The sequence below is a fragment of the Oryzias latipes genome, chromosome 5 (genome assembly GCF_053564925.1).
Source record: "Oryzias latipes strain Hd-rR chromosome 5, Olatipes_Hd-rR_3.1".
Taxonomy (NCBI): domain Eukaryota; kingdom Metazoa; phylum Chordata; class Actinopteri; order Beloniformes; family Adrianichthyidae; genus Oryzias; species Oryzias latipes.
In genome coordinates, this window is record NC_136241.1 from 1,560,698 (window position 1) to 1,577,279 (window position 16,582).

The 16,582-nt window shown below is 41.0% G+C and overlaps 1 protein-coding gene across 19 annotated transcripts in view; it reads right to left on the minus strand.

Annotated features, from left to right (window-relative positions):
* cadpsb (Ca2+-dependent activator protein for secretion b) overlaps positions 1 to 16,582 on the minus strand; it is a 104,492-nt gene that overhangs the window by 38,220 nt on the left and 49,690 nt on the right. For all 19 annotated transcript variants that reach the window (XM_078946772.1, XM_078946765.1, XM_078946770.1 and 16 more), the window contains exons 7-11: positions 6,018 to 6,129; positions 5,216 to 5,355; positions 4,746 to 4,812; positions 2,921 to 3,029; positions 2,629 to 2,841 (exon numbers count right to left, since the gene is read on the minus strand). In XM_078946772.1, the coding sequence (XP_078802898.1) occupies positions 2,629 to 2,841; positions 2,921 to 3,029; positions 4,746 to 4,812; positions 5,216 to 5,355; positions 6,018 to 6,129 (641 nt within the window). The remainder of the gene's footprint in view (positions 1 to 2,628; positions 2,842 to 2,920; positions 3,030 to 4,745; positions 4,813 to 5,215; positions 5,356 to 6,017; positions 6,130 to 16,582) is intronic.

The following is a 16,582-nucleotide window of genomic DNA, read 5'->3' on the forward strand; positions in this document are numbered from 1 at the left end:
ACCTTGTACACACAAAGTATTGACCGGTCAGAACAGACAGAAAATACTATTTGTACTTGTTACGATTCCACTTATCTGTCTCAGTTTCTATTTAGGCATTCATTTCTCTCTGCTACAATTCTAAATCCTCCACTTGGAGCCAAAGAGAACATGCCCGTTTTCCTCAACTGAGCTGCCGTCGAGCTGCCATATGTAGCGAACATTAGCTATGCTAATGTTGTAGCTAACATTAGCAGGGCTGCCACATGGCAGCTTGTCGTACGCTACTGTTAGCTTGGACTTTTGAGATGCTTGTCGCTAGCGGGATGGAGTGCAGACCAAGGCATGCTGAAAAATCAAATAGGCTAACTTCCGCGCCAACAGTCCCATCCACAACCCAAAAGTAAATTTCTAATGAACTATTTAAAAAGAAAGACGCAGGTTTTTTGTTTTTAGCCAAAAACTGCTTAATAATGATTGAAAGACCACTGTGAACAATTTTACAAAAAAACAGGAGTGGGACTTTAGGTGTTGTAATCTGAGGTTTTTAACTGTGGTTTCCAATATCAACAAAAGCTATTTTTCCACCAAGCTTCAACCACCGTTGTTCCTTGCTCAAAAGCCAGCGTTAAATATTTCCAAGATAGGTCACGGAAAAATACCATATTTGACAAAATGCACATCAATCTACAGAATGAAAGAATATGACCTTGTTTAGAAGTGCATTTGTGATGTGAACTGAGCTGCATTTCTCAAATAAAAAGGGAATCAGGCTTGTGCAACATTTCCAGAACCTTCATAGGACTCTTTTGGTTTCCATCCTTCTACTGCAGAAGAGTCAGGAGGGCTGTGCATGTCATGGTCCAAGTGCCATTCAAGACCACCAGGGGGTGAAACATGTACGCGTGTTGTGCCACAATGTTTCAGGGAGGGTAAGGAGGTCTGAGCCACTGTGAGGAGGCTTTGAATGGCAGCAGCTGGCATCAGAGGAGTCAGCTAACCACAAGAACAACCACATACTGGACAAAGAAACCAATGGAGAAACACAGACTTTTATGTGACTGGATTCTAAATAACTGACCCAATGCGTGTATTTTCCTACAGTCAAGGAGCGACATAAACATTTTATATTTGCTGTTACTGATACTCTGTTTCTAGGCATCAATTAAAAAATGCCAATTTATTTATGTATATCTTTTAAAATGCACACAAAAAGTTTGGTTCTGAATAGCAGGATCTATTTATGTGAGCTGTTGATCAGTGTGGTGCATAACATCTACCAAGTAAAAGGTTTGTGTTAGTGCAGATATGTAGCTTTCAGTTTAGATCAACAAACTACGGTGGCCCTGAGGTGCAAATCTCACCAACAAATGACTCAACACAAAAACATATTTAGGATCACAAGGAAAAAAGCAAAAAAAAGCAAGAAAAATAATAAAAAAAAAAAAAAAACAACATTACATTTTAGAAAATCAAAACAAAATCAAAACAAAATTCTAAATATAAAAAGAATACCGTAACAAAATTCCAAAAAAATTAAAATAGATTGAGGAAATGTTCAAAAGCAGAAAAAGTGGGTACAATAGGACATTGCTGATTTGACGATGACGCTTGACTTTTGACGTTTACAACGGCCGTTTACTGAAATAAGTTTTATGATTAGTACGGAGTGTATCCAGTATCGCTTCATGCCCAATGACTTTCAGTTGAAATGATGGGCAAACGTCATCATCCACTCAGCCATAGTATCTAACCTTTGCTGTTTCCGTAAAACAGAAGAAAAAAAAACCATTTCAGAAACCAAAAAGAAACGTTAAAACAAAAGAGGTTTAGCCTTTTTATTTGTTATTGTGATCTTTATTATGCTTTAGCCTTGAGTGATGTGTTGGTGTGATAAGCATTTCATGGCCACCGTAACAAAGAAATGAATGATAGCATAACTGCAGGTTAGAACCAACCTGAGTCACTACAGACTGACTAAAGCAAAAGATTATTAACCTTCCTAAATGGGGGAGGAACACAAGGGATGGTTACAACAGAAGTTGGTGCAGAAGCCACACTTCTTCGTCAGTCTTACCTTTATTTTGCTATTTGACCTGAGGACTGCTCAAAAGTGCAAGTACAGTGAAATGTTGATTACAAATTTTAGACATGGCTGGCCTCGCTGTCATTTCCAGGACATATAAAACAAGGAGAAACCTGTCTCTGGGTCACATGCAGCCGTCTGCGCAGCAGCCGCTAAGATTTAAGCAGAACCGGTATTAAAACAAGAGCAGCACACCCTGGCAGTCTCGGTCTGAATTTAACCCCAGCAGGCTTGAATGTTCAAATATTATGTGTGGTGACCTGTTTGATATTCAAAGTCTTTTTTGGGAGTTCAGGTTGGTTGTTCCTTGCAAACATACTGATGGCATAGCATGGAACTGCACCTCTGAACACTGTGGGAGTGGTGACGATGAGTGGAAGTCTATAGGATGCTGGAAGTATCAGTGAGCAATAATGAATGTCGGCAGGTGCTTGTGTGTTAGTTGTGCTAGCGCGCTTGTGGAGCACATGGAGTGACACACATTCATGGTTGTAAGGTTTAACAGCGTTGTGGATGGAAACTGCTTTCTGCTTGAGTTAGCACTGTTGTTTCAGGCTACTTACAGAACTGAGAAATGGGGGCATCCATTTGTGCCGAAGCACCCCCTTTGGAGTTTAGTTTCTGGACCTGAGTGGGTGGAACAGGCTTGTGGGACTGGCCAGTTGCACGGTACATGGCCTGGACCCACAGGATGCGATCCTGCTCATCATCACTGGCAAACATCACGGTGTCTCCTTCCTTCACTGCATTAAAGAAAGCACGGCCACCGTCCAGGCCTAAAATAAAAAAGAAATACCGTTTTTGGCTTCTTAGCTTTGTGCGCATTTGATTTATTTTCGGTTTGTGCAGTGTTACCCGGCTGAGGGTCACTGTAGTCCACAGTATAGCCATCCAGCTGCAGAAGCTCTTGTGGTTCGGATTTCTTTTCTCTGTAGCTGCACATTGCAAATGTATACTGACTCACCTAGCAAACAGAAAGAGACACTTGACATGTTAAAAGCTGGAAATTCAAACCCATCAAGTAACAAAAGCATGAGCAAAGCAATACAGAAATGTTGTAAAAATATCAAAATGAACAAATCTTATTCTTCTCTAAATGTTGATTAGGGGTGGAACGACTAACCGATGGATCAATTTCTACGATCCAAGCAGATCCATCTGTCTGAGGCATTCTGTTAATGAATTCTACCTAAAGCATTAGGAAATGATTTCAAAAGGACATAAATCAATCATATCAATATTGGAAAATACCATTTGAACTAAGACATGATAGGTTTAATAACTATAACCTAAACACGATCAAGTGTATCACAGCGGTCAACACACACGTGATGATATCATAAAACATGGATCACCATGGATGACCATCCAGTGACTAGAATGTTCTGAGAATGTTCCCTTTGGATTCTTTGATGTGGAAAAACAACAGTGGTGAACTTTAGGAAACTAACATGTGAATGGATTTGACATTCATTCTAGTTTACTTGTTTGTTTGGACACAGATTTCATTTCCACTTGATGATCTGGAAGAAATCCAAGAATCTGGAAAACTTCACTGTTCAGTAGCAGGAATTTCTGTCTGAGTCTCACTGCTGGAAGTTTGGATGAAGATGATCTGGATACAGTTTAGGTCAGAGATTCAAATCCAACTGGATCGTTCACAATGAACTAATATCGACTATGAATTGTCTCAGCAACCACAAATTATTACAAGAATCAAACAGTTGTTAAAATGAATCGTTACACCTATGTTGTTGAGAAATTAACAATTAAGAATCCATTTTATTAACTGTGCTAACAGCCCAGCCTTCTTGATAAAGACTCTGTTTGAAAGAATTTGTAGTAAATCTTGAGTATCTTGCTCCCTCATTTTGTAAATCTACCCTCTCCTTATTTATCCTTCAACTTCTAGAGCCTCGTTATTCCTTTTTTGTATCCTTATCCTCCAAACCCTGTTCACCAGTCCTAGCGTCTGCTATGCAATAACAAATAAAATTAGAATTATAAACCCTGTCATTCAGGCTGAAGAGGGACCATGCAGCATCTTTAATGCACACGTCAAGCGCCAACAGCAAACTCATGTTTTCAGGTGAGCTGCCCTGTTTCAGCCACATGCGATTTAAAAATGGCTTCAAAGTTTGGGACTGCAAATGCTGGAATGAGCTGCAGGCATGGTCCTTGCCCATTGAAAACATCTCAGAAATAGAAATTTAAAAAAAAAGGACGAATCTGAGCTGTCAAAAAGCAGCAAATGTAAGAGAGGCGTGTCTGAATTACAATGTCGTTTTCCTTTAAATCAATCGATCAAAACACATTTTCTAAGCTGTCAACTGATCTAGAGTTTATTATACTATTTAAATTATATTTGTTTTAAATACAGCAATCAAAATTTTTTATGGCTAAAAAAACAATATTACTACGTACTGTAAATCATCCTTTTGTTCATTACAGTACTTTAGAGTTTTCCAAGTGGCTTTGATGTGGTTTTATGACATTTTTCAAGGATTTTTAAAATGAACTGACTGGTCTTTAAGGCTCCTGGAAAACACTTTGAACTACAATCTGTATGAAAAGTGCAGCAGAAAAACAGCTGGTTAAAAAAAGCGTCCACTTTCTATTCCGGTCACATCAAATGCCCCTTATTTAAAGAGTAACAACACTATTTTCTGCAGCAGCCTACCTGCACAAGGACAAAGAATCGCTTCTTCCAGCGCTTCCAAACGTTTTTCCCGAAAGCCCACAGATACCTGTCAAAGCAGTGTTCAAACACAGTTTAACGGCAGGACTCCATGTCAGAATTAAGAGAAAAGCAGCTGAATGTCACACAGGAAATCTTATCAGAATATCTCAGTTCACGTTCACTTTCCAAGCAACACCTTTTTTAGTCCCTGATTTTGCTCAGTGGCATCAAGGTTACGTATGTGACATTTCATTAACACTGATTTCATTAAATTTGTTAGCTCTTTGTGATTAAGACAAAAAAGGAATTCTGCACTCTGGCATCCACCAGAGGGAGTAGTGCACTTCATGGCATTTTTCCACAGCATGTGAATAGAAATGAGGCCAAGGAACTGGCAGGGCTGCATTTCTGGAGGAAAAAGGAAAGCAGAGGGCGGCAGAACGCTCCCTACTCGACAGGCCGTGTCTCACCCGCAGTGTTTCATGTTCTGGGGTTTGTCCATCCGTATGGCCAGCTTGATCTTGAGATCTTGGTCAGGGCAAGCTTTGGTAACAGTCATCTTGTGAAGCTCTGACTGTTTGGGGCTGTTAGGTGTTGGGTGGAGGACAACCTGCATAAAGAAAAAGAAGAAAACCCAAGCTATAAATGGGAATTATCTGACATCCAGGAAACTCGGTATCTGATCCCGTTGCAGCTCTAAAATGCAGAAGTCCGTCCCTGCAAACGGTGCTGGTCTCAACAGTAAGATGAGTTTAGGTGGAGTAACAGAGCAGTGCTGTGCTCTGCCTCCCTGAAGAGGAGGCCTAATCTCTCTTTGCTTATTTAAAGAGCTTTGAGGAAGCCTGCCTTCCTGCCTAGTCTGCTGCAGGGGGAGATCAAAGAGCTTCATCACAGCCAAGGTCACTGCTACCTCACAGATATCTGAGGGGCTGCTGCCCAAACTCCGGCAGCATCACCTTCCTTAACAGCCTGTCAACTTTACACAAGTAAACACAAGGTGTCAACCAGATTAGCCCTTGATCTCTCTTGACATTTAAGCCAGGCTGCGTCAGCATGCAGGAACATTAACATGGACCAGTTTCATCTAAAATCTAAATGCAAAACTGACACCAAATGTATGCCTGTACCAGTGGAGGTGTTCCATTTGTGGTGTTGTCGCTTCAGAAAGACCCAAACAAGCTCTCAGGAAAAGGAGCACTCAGGAGCTATTTTTACTGCAGGCTCACAGCTGCAGTGGGATCAGGTCTGTGTGTGTGGGAACAGCAGAGTTACCCTGCCCAGCTCCTTGTCCTCCAGAGCCAGAACCCCTGTGCTCTCTGTGAACAGCTTCACCTTGACGGCGGGCAGAGGGTGTGTGGTGGTGAAGTCCCCTTGGGTTCCCCAGCTGAAACACACAACACAGGACCCTCAGCAGCTTCACTCCCTGTGACTCCCTCTATTTAAACCCCACCTGCAGTGGAGCTTTCGCTTAAGTTCAACATTGTATTTATGAATCCTAGAGAAAAAAACAGTTCAAGTATTTTAAATGGAAAAAATGACCCTGGAGTGCAAATAACATCAACAAATCACTCGACGCAAAACATTTTAAAGATCACCAATACAATTGAAGATGCAAAGCAAATAATAAAAACCAACATTACATTTAAGGAGTCAAAACAAAAAACCCAATGCCGTATTTTCATCCATTCACATTTCTGGGCACAGAGGCAGCACCCAAGCGACAGACGCAGCATGCCCCCCCCGGGAAATTTTAATGTGGTGCATTCTGGTGACATCTAGCACTTATTTCTACACTTTTCAATGACTGAAAATGGAGCATATCAAACTTAAATCTGCTCTAGTCTGTTTCAGATGTTTTGAAGAGAGCACTGCAGTGTAGTAGGTAACACTGGTTAAGAAGTTTTCATGCTGCTTCTAAAATCACTGCTATTTCACATTTGTTCCTAATCAATAGTTAAGAAGTTTTATTTACTGTTTTGCTCTGACTGCCTTGAGGTTCTGCTTTTTGTTAATGCTGCAAAGTTACATTTACTTTTTATTTACTTTAGTTACTTAATTAAATTAAATAATTGAAAGTATAAGTATGAGTGTAAGTGTAAGTATAAGTATGATAATTTTTTTCTTTTAATGCTGCAGGGGCTTTATTAATAGAACACATGTTGACATGCATGATGCTGCAGGGTTATTATCAACATGCTGCATGATGTACGGAGAATTTGCTGTCAACATAAATGTACATTTTATTTTGCTAAACCTGTATACAGCATACTAGGCTATTATAGTAATATAGATTTATACATTTCTGACTCAGTGACTGAACTTTTCACTATTCAGACTTAAGGAAAAAGTGGATCTTAGCAATAAAAAGAGCTAACCCAGATGGATCACTGTGGTACCAACTAGTAATACAGTCTGACTGTTCAAAACATTTTGTGGAAACACATTTTGATGAGAGGCCAGACTGTTTGCTTGAAACCCGACACCATAACATCTGTGTTACACAAATTGATCACTCACATGAATCAGTATAAATCTATTATTTTTCTTTGTTGTTGTTATTTTAGGGTAAATTTATTGTTCACTTTTGGACTTCTTTTGAATATTTATTTTATTATTATTATTATTATTATTATTATTTTTATTATTGTTATTATTAATAATAATATTAAAAGACTCATATTTTATTATTTATTGACTTATTATGTATGTATTGCTATTATTTATTGTTTGTATTGACTTACTATTGATTTATTATTATTATTATTATTATTATTATTATTATTGACTTATTGTTGGGTTTTTCTAAATAATTAAATTACATGTCAAAGAGGTCTAAAACTCCTAAATGTTTACAAATAATTTTTTTAAAATTCTTTGTAATAAATTTTTTATTTGTAAGAAGTCCTGCAACAATGCCTTTTCATTAAAGTTTGAGCTTTTAAGGCTGACTGTTTCTCTTCTTTAACAACAACAAATTATGTATCTATATATATATTATATACATAAAATATAATATATTCATATATATGTATAAATATATATAAATTGTAAAAACATATATAGTATATAAAAGCTACTTAGACACCACTAAAAGCAATAGAAATCATTGTCATGTGGGCGTCGTCGACCTCACCAAGATGGCGTCACGCTCCGCCACCGTCGGCCAGGCTTCTAAAGCGGGCGTGTCTCCTCTAGTGATATAACTCATTGGTTATACTGTTCGCTGTTGCGGAGATGCGTGCGCACCACGTGACCAAAACAATCATGGCGGACGTCAAACTTTCAAAGCGATGAAGACGAGGTAAATCTACACGTTTTTGCAAAATATACTTTATTGAAAAAGGTGAAAAATATATTAACCGTTAGATATTTTAGTGGCCCGAGCGGACAAGTGAAAAATAAAGTCTTGTGGTCCGTACTGCTCGAGAAACAGGACCGGGCCAGCGGACAAATGGCTATGTCGAGCCCTGCAAACTGACCGGGTGCCATAGAGAAGTGAGAACCGCTGTAGGTACCGGATGTTCTCGGGTTGCCGGATGTTCTCGGGGTCCTTCAGGGTCCTTCCAATGAGTTATATCACTAGAGGAGACATCACGTGGTTCCTCATGGGAGGAGAGCACCGCCATCTTGGTGAGGTCAAGTTTTGAAGACCAAACCACTTTTATAACATTTAATAAAGAGCTCTGTTTTTGCTTTCAATCACTTCATTATATGAAAAAGAAGAATGGCTTGAAATTGCTTAGTTTTGTTCAGAAATAAAAACTATTCGAGTACCCCTAACTTAACTAGTATTAGACTACTTAGATTTTTTCTATGTTCCTTTATTTTATTTTACTTATGTTTTTATTTATTTGTGTGTTATGTTCATTGTTTCTTTTTTTCCCCTCTATTCTTTATTTTCTATGTCAATATGTTATATTTGGCAATGGTGACTGATCTTCGAGGCAATATTGATTACATCGTTATTGTTCGTTGTTAACGTTAATGTCATTGTTAATGTATGATACCGCAATTGTCAATAAAGTTTTCAAAAAACTTAGCGACGTTAACTCATTGGTCGTGGCAACTTACAGCCAATCAAATAGTGTGACGTCATCATTGGTCGAAGGACCCCGAAGGACCCCGAGAACATCCGGCAACCCGAGAACATCCGGTACCCACACCGCCGCTTCCAGGAAGAGTTTGCACCGTTAGCCCCGCCCCCAGGCTAAAGCACACGCCCACTTTCTGTGTGGAGCTAGTGGTGCTCAGCAAAACACTTTCGTTTTAAAATCACACTACCATATATCTTCCAATTGTGTCCTGTCTCCAATGAAGAAGGTATAAAACTACACAAGCCATTAGAAAGTCCTGCTATTTTTAAAACAAATTCCCCCTGAATGGAACTAACCCCAAACATTTTTGGAAAACAGGGAGAACTCGAAAATAAGCCCTCAACCCAACTGCCTTTATCAATCAGCCCACAATGTAATAATTTTGGACAAGGAATGAATGATTAATACTTTTAATGAACATTTCATAAAATCGGACTATGTCTATGAATCTACAAATACTTTGATCAGCAGAAAAACACTCAGTTATTGTCTCCTCCTGTAATCAGTACACGTTTGTCTTTAGGCTCCAGTCAGTCTCAGAACAGCTCATTCTTGAAGGGCTGCTAAGTCTTGACCCAAATAAGCCAGCTGGATCTTAAAGGGACCCTTTCTTTTATAAAACTGCAGCATCTATTATAGCATCACCAATTAACCCTTGTGCTATCCTAGGCACTTTAACATTGGGAGTTGGGTCATCTAGACCCACTAGACAGTGGTCTGAACCTTTTTTCTTCAATGATTTGTGATCTTCACTGGTGTCCATGGATTACATGAAATCTTTCCACCTTTTTCCACCTTTATCCACCTTTGTCATGGTAGGGAGAACACGTCAATGGTCATCTTGACCCCAGACATAATAAATCTGTTTTTTGAAACCGCTGAAATACCACAATCACGTTGAACAGCAGTTGTCCATCCAATGTTTATGGGTGGAGATTATTCTGACCCTAACTGTTATCAGCCCATCTCAATTTGTTTGACACTATCACCGCAACCCAGTGTGGCGTCCGACCAGGTCATGGTTGTATCACAGCTAACTTGAAAGTCTTAAATGAAATGACTCTTAGACAAAATAAAACAACTTAGATAAAAAAAATTGTTCTGTGCAGCATACATCTGGCCAACGCATTTGATACTGTAGATCATTCTATTCTATGAAATAAACTGGCAGACATTGGTGTTTAAAATAGCTCAGTTGGCTGGTTTTCTAACTATCATTCAAACAGATCACAGTATCTAAAATCAGATCTTTTAATATCACAATCTCTCCCTGCTACCTGTGGAGTGCCACAGGGCTCTATCTTAGGGCCTACCCTGTTCTAAATTTATATAAATCAATTATCTGCAGCAAGACGTGGGTCATCCATTCATCTTTTTGCAGACGACACAATTCTTTATACACCAGGTCAATCCCCAGAGGCAGTAGCAGCTTCACGTCAAGAGAGTTTTAACTCATTTCAGGAATCTTTGTTGTCCATAAGGCTCATACTGAACACAAACTGAACCAAAGTCATATGGTTTGAAAGAAAAAGCTGTTGTCAATCGTGTGCATTTCCAAAAATCACCACTTCAAATGGGACTTTTCTTGAACAAGTTCCTGAATCCAAATATCAGAGCATCTGGTTGTCTAGTTATCTATCATTCTCACACCACAGAAGAAGGGCCTTGGTCCAGATGATGGTCCTACCGATGCTCGACTATGGTGATATCATTTATGGATCAGCTTCTAATTTCATAATAAATACCTACTTTCACACTAATCACTGTTGTTTGTATTCTGCAGTAAAGTGGTCATCTTTACAAAACTGAAGAAAACCCCGCTGATATCTGTTTATCCATAACAGTTTAATGGGTCTGACTCCACCCTATCGTTGCCATTTGCTACGACCCTCTCTGATTCCCTATAGCACACGCTCAGCCCAGCTTACAATGCTTAATGGTCCTAAAATAAATTCAAATATGGAGAATTATTTGTCTAACATGCAGCAGCAAAAGACTGGAATGTCCTTCAAAAATGACTAAAACTAAGCACCTTTGTATCAATCTCAGCTTTTAAAACCTTTTAATTAATGTACTGACTGAATCTTGCACGTTTTCACTAAAAATGTATTAACCCTTTGTACATTTTCCATAATTCTTTTTGACTGAATAGTTTTCTTGATGTAAATTGTTGTATATATTGTGATGTGCTTTTGTCTACCTTTGTATTTCTCCACTTCCTAGGTCGTAGTTGTGAATAAGAACATGTTCCCAATAGCTTAGCTGGTTAAATAAAGGTTAAAAAAAATTATTAAAAATACCGGGTCTAACAGGGGCTCATTACTTTATAAGCTGGTGACTAATAGTGTTCAGGCGTGGTATTTGTGTTGTGTAGCAATGGCCAAGACATGCTCATTCCATTTAGCATTTGAACATTTTGTGGTGGCGTATGCCAAAGAACATTCTGGTGTAAATCTGCACGACATTTTGGGGTGGATCCTAAAGGTTTCTGAGAATGGCGCAGGTGATATTGAGAAGAAAAAGGAGGAAACAATTTCCTAGAGGATGTGCAAAGAAAGCGAGTGACGAATTAGAAGAACTGATTTGAACGTGGATCACTGAGCAAAGACGGAAAGGCGGTCGTGTCTCCAGGAAAATAATCCACATGAAAGTGAAGAGGATTTTTGATACAGATTGATGACGCTTCAAAGAGAAAAGAAAGTGGTGCAGCGGTAGGGAGGTCGATTGCAGGTTCGATTCCCGCCTTGCACAACGATGTGTCGAAGTGTCCTTGGGCAAGACACTGAACCCCACCTTGCCTCTGGTGGGAGGTTGGCGCCAGTGTTCGGCAGCGTAGCTGCCATGAGTGTGTTAATGTGTGTGTGACTGGGTGAATGGGTCTATGACTGTAAAGCGCTTTGGGCCTTGTAGGTAGTAAAGCGCTAGAAAAAAATATACACCATTTAATCCTTTCAATAAATCCTGTAATGTTCATCTGGTGTTGTCTGCATTAGCTGTCACAATTCTGTCTGGGATGAACTCCGGTCCCTAACAGACCCAGAGAGTCCATGTTGGGGTACCAGCAGTAGACGGCGTCTCCTTCAGCCAGTCCTCAGCACCGGACTCATCTTAGAGAGCGCGCCCCCATCTTACAGAGCTGTAAATCTCGGGTGGGAGCTTGTAAAGGCGGAGCACGTTGTCTGCGCTGTTGGTCAGGACACAGAAGCCGTCGGGGACCCGTTTGCACCCTTTGAGTTAATTTTCTGGGAACTTTGAGAACCCCGGTCAGCATCTGGGGATTGTGGGTAAAATCGAAGCCGAGGTGCTGTTCCACAGTGGGGCTGTCTGCAGATCTGTTCCTCCTGCACTCCACAACCTCCTCCAGAGCTGACTCCTTCTCCTCTGGATCTTTGACATCATGAAATGGGCGGTAACCGTGAGGACCGAAATGTGGCGTCTCGGAGATCGAGTCGTCTGACTCCCGGGTAGGAAAAGAGTTCAGGAAAATAACTCATAATTCATCAAAAAGTAATTTTGTGTGCCAAAGGTTATATATGATCATATATATGGATATAGTTTACTATGAAAGTAAGTTATTTCACTGGGACAGAAATAATCAGAACCAAACGGAGGAAATGGCTATGTTTGCACAAAAAAACCCCAAAAACAGTCAAAGGGATTTGCAGTATGTCAAAGCCAAGATAACACTCTGAGTGAGAAAACACACACAGTCTAGCTAATTTCTTATCAAAATACACACCTGCTATCTTTAAACATAATAATTTATAGCTGTTCTTGTTGAAAATTGTTAAGATCAACAAACTTTTGATCAAACACAACCTTTATGAATCTGCAGCTCAGAGATCAGTCATTACTGGTGTGTTTTTGAATTCAGCAACATCCTTGAAGGAAGGCCCTTTTTAAATATTTTAACTAGAAATCCTTCTCAAGAAAACACTCAGTCTATGAAGTATATATAACTCAAATACAGATTTGATGGGAAATGTACTGATTTTGTAATTAATTTCATTAGAAATAGATAGAATGAGGTTGATCTACTCATCAGTCTGCCCGCAAGATACCACTGTGCAGAAAAAAGCACTTCACGTTGTATTTAGATGATGGCAGTCCAACGGTAAGGTGGCAACTTGCTAATTACAAATCCAGCTTTAGCAAGACAAATCATCATTACGTTAGAAAACATGTGCTTTTAACACGCCTCGCTGCCGTGCACGGCGTCCAGCATGTGGGTCCTCATGAAGCCAGAGCAGCAAAACGCTGGAGTTCTGGCACTGACTGAAGCGAGGTGAGAGATCATTTTTCCACTTTCCAGCCTCAGACATGCAGCCATTGCATAATGTTTGCTTCTCCATAGTTAGAAAGAGGCTGGAGCTGCGGAAAACAGAGATGCTGCTTGATGAATTCCTTGTCAGAGCTCTGTTGATTTCACGTGAAGCAACTGTTCTGGCATGAAGACGACCTTGCTGCTCAGTGGAAGGTCTAATAATGGACATGATGGCATGGCACTCTGATGGCCCTTTTCCCCAAAACCTATGAAACCCTGCGCGCACTCAAGGAGGTCAAATGACAAAAACCTAACAGCTAAATGGACTTTTGACCTCCTTCATCAAAGACCTTAGAGGTAAACAGCTGAGAAGCCAGTCTGAGAACACATCTAATTACTGTACGGCAGAATAACATCCATGTAATGTGTGCGTATGTGTGTATCCATGCCTGAACATGTGAGAACTTTCTGTACTTTGCTGCATACATGCAGTCACGTTTCCATTGTTTTAACTCTGTTTTTTTACCTCATGGAATCAAACCTTTACCATACTTTCATATGCCCTCTTCTCTGTGAAAGTTTGGATTTTCCTCATCAGATTTACGTCGCCGCATCACACAATGTCGCACACAATGTCGCACACATCAACCCTTCACCATTCTCTCTCAAACTCCCTCTTCAGAAAATGGCTGTAGAATTAGGAAGATGAGAGGAAGATGTCCTGGCCAAAAATAGCTCTCATTTCCATCAATGTTTCATGGACCTGTCTGTCGTGTTCCGGGCTGCTGAAGAAGGAGAAGCAGGAGGACGGGCTTTCTCCTCTTCAGTGAAGACGGCCTTAAAACAACACAACCAGACAGAATAATGTCGGGCACATATATGGTAATTTCATTATGAAGGAAGGGGCTTACTGCTTTGACCCGTTAGCTAAAGCATACATTTTTATTTCTAATGGACTGAATTAGAAATCTCTCAGTCAAAAAGTGTTTGTACCACAACTTCCCATCATCCTTCACTCGCATAATCTCTGCTTCTAACAATTTGTGAGAGCAACTACAGTTATAATCAAATCTTAGTGTTTTAGTACATATTACTATAATGAATATATTTCCTCTATGCAGGAAGTCAGACTCATTTGTAAGAAGCACAGGTGTGTTGAACTCAGTACCTAAGGAGATTAAATTGCTAACAACATTCAATGCCTTAAAAAATTTCAATATGTGGAGGTTTTTAATATATATTAAAAAAAACGCCTCTCTCACCCTCCGCGGGTGGTTTCTCACCCAAGCTGGGGTCCTCTACCAGAGGCCTGGGAGCTTGAGGGTCCTGCAGTATCTTAGCTGTTCCTGTTCTTTTCTGGACTGAGAGGTCTGAGGTCTTTCCAGGGATCTGTTGTAGCCACTCCTCCAGCTTGGGGGTTACTGCCCCGAGTGCTCCAATTACCACAGGCACCACTGTCACCTTCACTTTCCAGGCTTTCTCCAGTTCTTCTCTGAGTCCCTGGTATTTCTCCAGTTTCTCATGTTCCTTCTTCCTGATGTTTCCATCGCTTGGCACTGCCACATCCACCACAACGGCTTTCCTCTGTTCTTTATCCACCACTACAATGTCTGGTTGGTTCCCCATTACAATCCTATCAGTCTGAATCTGGAAGTCCCACAGGATCTTTGCCCTCTCATTCTCTACCACCTTTGGAGGTGTGTCCCATTTTGACCTTGGGGTTTCCAGTTCATATTCTGCACACATGTTCCTGTATATTATATCAGCCACTTGATTGTGGCGCTCCATGTATGCTTTACCTGCCTGCATCTTACACCCTGCAGTTATGTGCTGGATTGTTTCAGGCGCCTCTTTGCACAGCCTACACCTTGGGTCTTGTGTGGTATGGTAGATTTACACCTTGGGTCTTGTCTGGTGTGGTAGATCTACACCTTGGGTCTTGTCTGGTGTGGTAGATCTACACCTTGGGTCTTGTCTGGTGTGGTAGATCTACACCTTGGGTCTTGTCTGGTGTGGTACATCTACACCTTGGGTCTTGTCTGGTGTGATAGATCTGAGCCTCTATTGCTCTGGTGCTCAGGGCTTGTTCCTGAGCTGCCAGGATGAGTGCTTCAGTGCTGTCCTGTAGGCCAGCCCTTTCTAGCCATTGGTAGGACTTCTTGATATCAGCCACTTCAGTTATGGTCTGGTGGTACATCCCATGCAGGGGTTTGTCCTCCCATGAGGATCTTTCCTCCAGCACTGTATCCTCTGCTCTCCATTGCCTGAGACATTCACTGAGGACACTGTCAGTTGTGGCCTTGAGCTTGATGTATTCATGGATCTTGGATGTTTCATCCTGGATAGTGGCTTCCACACTCACTAGTCCTCGGCATCCTTCCTTGCGGCTAGCATACAGTCTCAGGGTGCTGGATTTGGGATGGATCCCTCCATGCATGGTGAGGAGCTTTCGTGTTTTAACATCCGTGGTCTGTATCTTTTGTTGTTGTTACAAAGCACGTTTTTGAGTTAATGCCAAAATCTGTTTAAAAAGTCTGTTTGACCTGCTGTTTGTGAATGAAAGAAAATCTCAGATCTATTGGAAATGTTTCAGTATTTCTTTGTATTAGAGTTTACATTATAGTTGGTGATGTCACAGTTGTTGGAAGGCTGCTGACTGCTGACGTCATTTCCGGGTGAGCCTTTTCCAGTGCTAGTCTTGTCTGACTGCTCTTCTCTTGTTTGGTATTGCTTACTCTAAGGGCTATCTGGTTTAGTATTCACATCTAGCACCTTTTAGTATCGAATACACCACTGTTAAACTGCTTGCTGTTCACTTTTCTCATTTTGCTAAATAAACCACTTCTCTTTACCTAAACACCGCTAGCCTTAGCTTAGAACCTAGCATGGCCACCAGTCCTTCCGCCTTTCCTCCTTTCTCCTGCTCAATGTGCCTTATGTTTAGTGAGGATCCTGCCTCCTTTAGTGAAGATAGCGGTAGGTGTGTTAAGTGTAGTCTTGCGTTAGACTTGGAGGCCAGGCTGGAGCAGTTAGAAGCGCGGCTCCGCACAGTGGAAGCTAAGCCGGCTAGCCAGGTCGTTGCTCGTAGCGCGGGCCGGGCTACCAGGGCTAACTTAGTTAGCACCCCAGCGCCCTCCCAACAGCCGGGAGACACACAGGGGTTTGCACCGGTTGGGAGGAAACATATTGCTAAACGCAAAAACTTAGAGCACCCGAGACTCCACGTTAATAATAGGTTCTCCCCCCTCAGCGACACACCCGCTGAACCCTCAACTCTGTTTATAGGCTCTTCTGAAGTTAGATACGTGGAGCTCCCAGCGGCTACAGTCAGGTGAAAAACGCTCCTCTGAGCCTCCTTTAGGGTTAGTGCTGGTGCAAAACCCATGCAGGGAAAGTCAAGCAGGTCCTAGCTTTAGCTTATGTGCTGAAAGACAAATGAAAGGAGCGCGTCATAGAAACCTTAAAGTGACAGACGGCAG